We start from the raw sequence: 7,264 nt of genomic DNA, 5'->3' as shown, positions 1-7,264 counted from the left end.
ACACAATTTCTGATATATCAGATGCCTTACTTTTCCCCCCAGCATAAGTGAAATCAGGATTATGCCTCTACTGCCGTTCATTCCAATTAGACTGGTTTGTATTTCTCCCTGACCAATATGGCTGCCATTTTCAATCCATTTTGGAACTTTGAGAGTTTATGACCGAGCCCTCTAGCAATGTTATATAATCTCTATGTAGAGGGATCGCATCAGGTCTATTCATGGCATTTCTATCGGCAACGTTTGACAACGTTTGGCAACTGAACGTGGCCCGGGTTACTGTATCACGTGACATACATGATTTGGTCCGCTACACCTCGTTTTCTGTAGATAAAAGCAGCTAATATAGGAGACACGAATATCTTCAATCTACATTTTCTGAATTGCTTGAATATATGGAACAACATTTGAGAAAAGTACTTTTTATTGGCAGACCATAGCATGTGGCATGACTTAGTAAGATAATATTTTCTTTGCAAAATAGCACAAAGGTAGGTTCTAGAAGAAATTAGATGGCTAAATGTACCTATAACTTATACAAAAATAAAACGATTAAACCTGTTATTACTCCGATTCCGAGGGAGGCAGCATTTCACCGCTTTCTTGGTCTGTCTGTCACTGAAGAAGATAACTGTCCCGCCCCCACAATAATCATGGCGGCCCCCGTGGTAATCGGTCGAAATATTCGCACCTTCGGAAGGATATTCGTGGGAGTTTCACAATCGGTACAGTATTTACTATACTTAAGATTAAGTATATTTGCGTTGTCGTTATTAATGGGTTATCCACATGCATTTCTCTAATACACGAAGCTTATCGCACAGATTCTGCCTCTGCGTGTGAACTTAGTTAGCCAGCCAGCTCTGCTCTAGGGCGTTTACTAACAACCTGGACCATAGCTAGCTACCTTGATCATGTTTTGTTAATTCACAGTTTTAGCTAATAACAATTTTACCAGTCTTTACAGGGATCAATAGGATTGAACGCTTGCAGATATCATGGGAGATCTACATTATTTCGGTATGTACCTAACTAACTAGCGGACTAAACTCAACTCCATTGTACATTTTTTTAAGTATTGACCATCATTTGTTGAAATCCATACTTTTTCAATAAACGTAAAATACAACCACCGACTGCTCGTTTAAATTTATTGAAGATAAATCAGCGCGAATGCGAAATTTGTTTGATAGACACACCATCAGATATTTGATTGGTGAATGAGTATTTGGAGCCCTTGGCCTAAGTAATCGGAGACGTGCACATTTGCACTGACTTGCCATCTTTGAGAAACAGAAACGAGCAAACAGTCGGTTTAAATTAACGTTTATTGAAAAATGTGGATTTCAGCAAACAAAGGCACACAACTACATAGGGTAAACATTTAATTTTTTTTTATTTTTTTTTAAAAGTATTGACCTTGGTTACAGGCGATATTCACACTGAGCTAAAGGGTAGAGCTGCCGCTTTCAAGGTGCGGGACTCTAACCCAGAAGCTTATGTAACAGTACAGTATAACTTTAAACCGTCCCCTCGCCCCGACACGGGCGCGAACCAGGGACCCTCTGCACACATCAACAACTGTCGCCCACGAAGCATCGTTACCCATCGCTCCACAAAGGCCGCGGCCCTTGCAGAGCAAGGGGCAACCCTACTTAAAGTCTCAGAGCAAGTGACGTAACTGATTGAAATGCTACTAGCGCGTACCCGCTAACTAGCTAGCCATTTCACATCCGTTACACTCACCCCCCTTTCAACCTCCTCCTTTTTCCGCAGCAACCAGTGATCCGGGTCAACAGCATCAATGTAACAGTATAACTTTACGTTGTCCCCTCGCCCCAACACGGGCGCGAACCAGGGAACCTCTGCACACATCAACAACGGTTGCCCACGAAGCATCGTTACCCATCGCTCCACAAAGGCCGCGGCCCTTGCAGAGCAAGGGGCAACCCTACTTAAAGTCTCAGAGCAAGTGACGTAACTGATTGAAATGCTACTAGCGCGTACCCGCTAACTAGCTAGCCATTTCACATCCGTTACACTTATAAGAGATCCTGCTATGCCCTCCAACGAACCATCAAACAGACAACCCGTCAATACAGGGCTAAGATTGAATCATACTACACCGGCTCTGACGCTTGTCTTATGTGTCAGGGCTTGCAAACTATTACAGACTACAAAGGAAGGCACAGCCACGAGCTGCCCAGTGACATGAGCCTACCAGAAGAGCTAAATCACGTCTATGCTCGCTTGGAGGCAAGCAACACTGAAGCATATATGAGAGCAGCTGTTCCGGACAACTGTGTGATCACTCTCTCCGTAGCCTACGTGAGTAAGACCTTTAAACAGGTCAACATTCACAAGGCTGCGGGGCCAGACGGATTACCAGGACGTGTGCTCCGGGCATGTGCTGACCAACTGGCAGGTGTCTTCACTGACATTTTCAACATGTTCCTGATTGAGTCTGTAATACCAACATGTTTCAAGCAGACCACCATAGTCCCTGTGCCCAAGAACACAAAGGCAACCTGCCTAAATGACTACAGACCCGTAGCACTCACGTCCGTAGCCATGAAGTGCTTTGAAAGGCTGGTAATGGCTCACATCAACACCATTATCCCAGAAACCCTAGACACACTCCAATTTGCATACCGCCCAAACAGATCCACAGATGATGCAATCTCTATTGCACTCCACACTGCCCTTTCCCACCTGGACAAAAGGAACACCTATGTGAGAATGCTATTCATTGACTACAGCTCAGCGTTCAACACCATAGTACCCTCAAAGCTCATCACTAAGCTAAGAATCCTAGGACTAAACACCTTCCTCTGCAACTGGATCCTGGACTTCCTGACGGGTCGCCCCCAGGTGGTGAGGGTAGGTAGCAACACATCTATCACGCTGATCCTCAACACTGGAGCCCCCCAGGGGTACGTGCTCAGTCCCCTCCTGTACTCCCTGTTTACCCACGACTGCATGGCCAGGCACGACTCCACCATCATTAAGTTTGCAGACGACAACAGTGGTAGGCCTGATCAACAACGAGACAGCCTACAGGGAGGAAGAAGGTCAGAGACCTGGCCGGTTGGTGCCAGAATAACATCTCCCTCAAAGTAACCAAGACTAAGGAGACAACAGGAAAAGGAGGACCAAGCACATCCCCATTCTCATCGACAGGGCTGAAGTGGAGCAGGTTGAGAGCTTCAAGTTCCTTGGTGTCCACATCACCAACAAACTAGAATGGTCCAAACACACCAAGACAGTTGTGAAGAGGGCACGACGAAGCCTATTCCCCCTCAGGAAGCTAAAGATTTGGCATGGGTCCTCAGATCCTCATAATGTTCTACAGCTGCAACATCGAGAGCATCCTGACTGATTGCATCACTGCCTGGTCCGGCAAATGCTCGGCCTCCGACCGCAAGGCACTACAGAGGGTAGTGCGTACGGCCCAGTACATCACTGGGGCTAAGCTGCCTGCAATCCAGAGGAAGGCCTTAAAAATTGTCAAAGACCCCAGCCACCCCAGTCATAGACTGTTCTCTCTACTACCGCATGGCAAGCTGTACCGGAGTGCCAAGTCTAGGACAAAAAGGCTTCTCAACAGTTTTTACACCCAAGCCATACGATTCCTGAACAGGTAATCAAATGGCTACCTGGACTATTTGCATTGTGTGCCAACCAACCCCTCTTATGCTGCTGCTACTCTCTGTTTATCATATATGCATAGTCACTTTAACTATACATTCATGTACATGCTACCTCAATTGGCCTGACCAACCAGTGCCCCCGCACTTTGGCTAACCGGGCTATCTGCATTGTCCCGCCACCCGCCAACCCCTCTTTTTAGGCTACTGCTATTCTCTGTTTATCATATATGCATAGTCACTAGTCACTTTAACCATATCTACATGTACATACTACCTCAATCAGCCCGACTAACCGGTGCCTGTATGTAGCCTCGCTACTGTTATTTGTCACTGTCTTTTTACTGTTTTATTTCTTTACTTACCTATTGTTCACTTAATACATGTTTTTGTTGGTTAGAGCCTGTAGGTAAGCATTTCACTGTAAGGTCTATACCTGTTGTATTTGGCGCACGTGATAAATAAACTTTGATTTGGTTGGGCTAATCAATGTAGTCAGAACTGAATTCCACAAAGCCTGGTCTCTACTCAACTCTGTTGGCGGAGTTCATTAGAAACTTTATTCATTATGGAGTTGCGTTTAGTCAGCTACTAGCTTTCTAGCTATAGTCTGCAAGTGTAAAATCCATATAGTGAGCGTTTACTACTTGTCAGTCCTATAGCTAACTAATCCAACTCCATTTTCACCTTCTCCATTCTCCTACAACAGCCCTCTCCAGTTGCCTGCAGCCTGCCTCCACACTGGAACCTTCTCTTCCTCTCTTCCCTCATCTGTGAGTCATCCTGTTTTATTTTTGACACTCCCAGTACAGCGCCACTAGCCTTGATGCCCCCAGCACTATTGTGCCAATAGCCTTGACGGTGTCTCTGTGTGGTTTCGGCTTTACTCCTTCAACACCTTGTCTACATCGCCTTGATGCACTGTTAGTCTATAACTAGGACCCTGAGTTTTCATTGTCAGATCACATGGCCAGGAAAAAGTCAGTACCCTATATAGAGCATGGATGACAAACACTATTCTGCTGAACTTTTATCTAGTAAATTACACATTTCTCTTTTCCTTCCAGGTGATTGTCACAGAGGAGCCGGACACGCTGTACCAGAAGGTGTCTGTGCTGGTGAAGGGCCATGACAAAGCAGTCCTGGACAGCTATGAGTTCTTCGCCATCCTGGCTGCCAAAGAGCTGGGAGTCACTCTGGGCAAAGTGTGAGTTGACATTAAGGGGTGTTAAGCTGTTACTGTCACATCAGTTTATTATGTTCCCATCTCTGAGTTGTCCTTTGACTAAATGAGCACAGAGCATCTCTAACCCACTTTTACATTTAGATATCAAAGCAGATTGGCACTGCTGATGCTCAATGTTTTTGTTTTCTCACTGTGGGACAATACTCACTCAAAAGGCTGTCTATTTTCTTTTTGCACTAGATTTGAGCCTCCAAAGAACATTGAGCGGCTGACACTTCTGAAATCTGTCCACATCTTCAAGAAACACAGGGTCCAGTACGAAATGAGGACACACTACCGCTGCATAGAGGTGAGGCAAACAGTCTTCTTCCACCCTTAAGTTCCAACAAATGCCTCTTCCCTCATCTTTTTCAGAACTAGAACATACCATTGGGGATTGTTTCCACTCCTATTGATTCTGTTAGAACTCCTGAAGAGTCAATGGATTCATAGGGTTTATTTCAAGATGAGATGGATGGCTATAGGGAAGGTTCAATGGACTGATACAGGGGGTCAGTGGTATGTCTACATCCCCTTTTCATCTCTCTCCCTTAGCTCTCTCGTGTGACTGGATCTACTGCACAGGTGTACCTGGAATACATACAGAGGAATCTGCCAGAGGGTGTGGCCATGGAGGTGACCAAGGTAAGATTGAGAAGATGTTACAGGTCCTGGGTAGATTTTCCTTTCTACAAATTTATTTTACATTTGTGTCCCCTTTTTTACGACACCAAATACAAACATACACATAATAAAGGCTGTCCATTGTAAATAAGAATTTGTCCTTAACTGACTTGCCTAGTTAAATATGAATAACTTTCACACACACAAAAAACGTCTACATCTCTTCTGCCCAGACACACATGCTCGCACCCCATCCCTAGTGCCTCTATTATTGTTTGCCACATGGTCTTCGCCCATGCTATTTCAATAATACATCTTTAGATGTTTCCATTGTGTTAATGATGGTGGATTGATTTTTCCACATTTTTAAATAAATGTTTTTTCAAGATGAGTGAGAAGAAAAGAATCGTCCAGCCCATTGGGTATTTCACTACAACCCCATATGCCATGTCTTGAAATATGCAGGGTCTGAATAGGTTCCATGGTATAGCTAAGTCAACCATCTACAATTTGTCTTTTTTTTTTTTTTTTGCTTTGTTATGCCGTTTTATGTCATCAGGAATAAGATCAGTCATATGCCTTAATCTGTTTTGGATATGATAAAGTATTTAGCATTCTTATATACACACTCAAATTCGAAAGTACGACTCCACTTCTGGTTGTAATATCTGTCTATCTTTAGACCTCCATGGAGAAGGTTCCAGAGCATATCCTGGAACCTATGTGGAACGACACGCCAACTGAAGAGAAGCCCAGCCACATACATAAGCTGCTTATCTCAGATCCCAATCAAGACGACAGAACCTCCAGCCCTGAGACCGGTCCAGAGAATATGCTTGTTGACAAGGGTCAGCCAGAGCAAGGCGCTGCATAGATGATCTGATCAACTTCTGAACAAAAAGTTAGTGTAACTGTGCGGCCCCTAGCTCAGGCCAACCCTCATGAACAAGCAGTGACTCCGTATCAGGGCATCCTCCACAAAAGCAGGAACTGAAACTGACTCAGTCCAGAGAGATGGTCAGTAGTCATCTGCTCTCTGAGTTAAGCTTATGCTGCTCATTTTAGTTGGCTTTCTTTTTCTTGTAATGTCCAAATTTCTGTACTCCAAAAGACTACAAGATGTATGTTATGTATGTTTTGTTATTAAACTATTAATTATCATGTCTATCTTTGTTTGACGATGTGTTCTTTGAAATACTGGTACCATGTGCAAGTCAGTCGGATTCATAACTGTTTGCACAACATCAATTAAGATATTTTGATTGTTATTTGCCAGATAAAGAAGGATTATGTTGGATGTAACGTATGCACCATAGCAGACTGGCTTTCTTGATGAGTATTGATTTGGTTTGCTTTGTGTCGTTCTGTAATCAGTATAGAAGGCCAACACACAAAATGAATTGAGATGTTTATTGAACAGCAATACACAAACTGGAAATGATTGCATTGAATTAGAATATATATTTTTAACATACTCACCACAATGGCTACTGATTATGAATTTCAGATCCTTTCCTTATTCTGACCAAATGAAAGGCCTGTGCTTCATGTTATATAAGCAGTTGTCCTAGTAAAATTCCCTTCATTTAATCAACATGGTCACTTCCTCTGGCTGCTCTACATAAAAACCTCTGATCCGGCCCCTACCCCTGGATCCAGATGAGTCATACGTAAGAAGACAACGCACAGCCATTAATCATATTAAGCCTCTGAGTCATCTCAACCTTGGGTGGAGATGAGTGAGGAAGCTTGGATCGCTTTAAAGTCT

At 43.8% G+C, this 7,264-nt stretch overlaps 1 protein-coding gene across 2 annotated transcripts; it reads left to right on the top strand.

Moving 5' to 3' along the window:
- The first annotated feature begins 615 nt into the window (after positions 1–615).
- On the top strand, positions 616–6,661 carry mrps10 (mitochondrial ribosomal protein S10). Of its 2 annotated transcripts, none has more exons than XM_055885223.1 (7): positions 616–725; positions 959–1,020; positions 4,357–4,420; positions 4,715–4,854; positions 5,074–5,182; positions 5,428–5,517; positions 6,179–6,661. In XM_055885223.1, exons 1-7 carry the CDS (start codon positions 654–656, stop codon positions 6,368–6,370), a joined length of 729 nt encoding a protein of 242 aa, XP_055741198.1. In that variant the 5' UTR covers positions 616–653; the 3' UTR covers positions 6,371–6,661. The 2 variants fall into 2 exon arrangements, with proteins under 2 accessions (XP_055741198.1, XP_055741199.1); XM_055885224.1 differs by having other exon boundaries at positions 620–725; positions 968–1,020.
- Positions 6,662–7,264: the final 603 nt, after the last annotated feature.

The sequence above is a fragment of the Salvelinus fontinalis genome, chromosome 27 (assembly GCF_029448725.1).
Source record: "Salvelinus fontinalis isolate EN_2023a chromosome 27, ASM2944872v1, whole genome shotgun sequence".
NCBI lineage: Eukaryota > Metazoa > Chordata > Actinopteri > Salmoniformes > Salmonidae > Salvelinus > Salvelinus fontinalis.
Note: the sequence above shows the minus strand (reverse complement) of the source record. Positions and strands in the feature narration are given on the sequence as shown.

Excerpts from the sequence above, each read along its gene's own strand:
- mrps10 (XM_055885223.1), top strand. The coding sequence starts at position 654 with ATGGCGGCCCCCGTGGTAATCGGTCGAAATATTCGCACCTTCGGAAGG. Across the intron at positions 4,421-4,714 it reads CTTCCTCTCTTCCCTCATCT|GTGATTGTCACAGAGGAGCC; the intron begins GTGAGTCATCCT and ends TTTTCCTTCCAG. Across the intron at positions 4,855-5,073 it reads GGAGTCACTCTGGGCAAAGT|ATTTGAGCCTCCAAAGAACA; the intron begins GTGAGTTGACAT and ends TTTTTGCACTAG.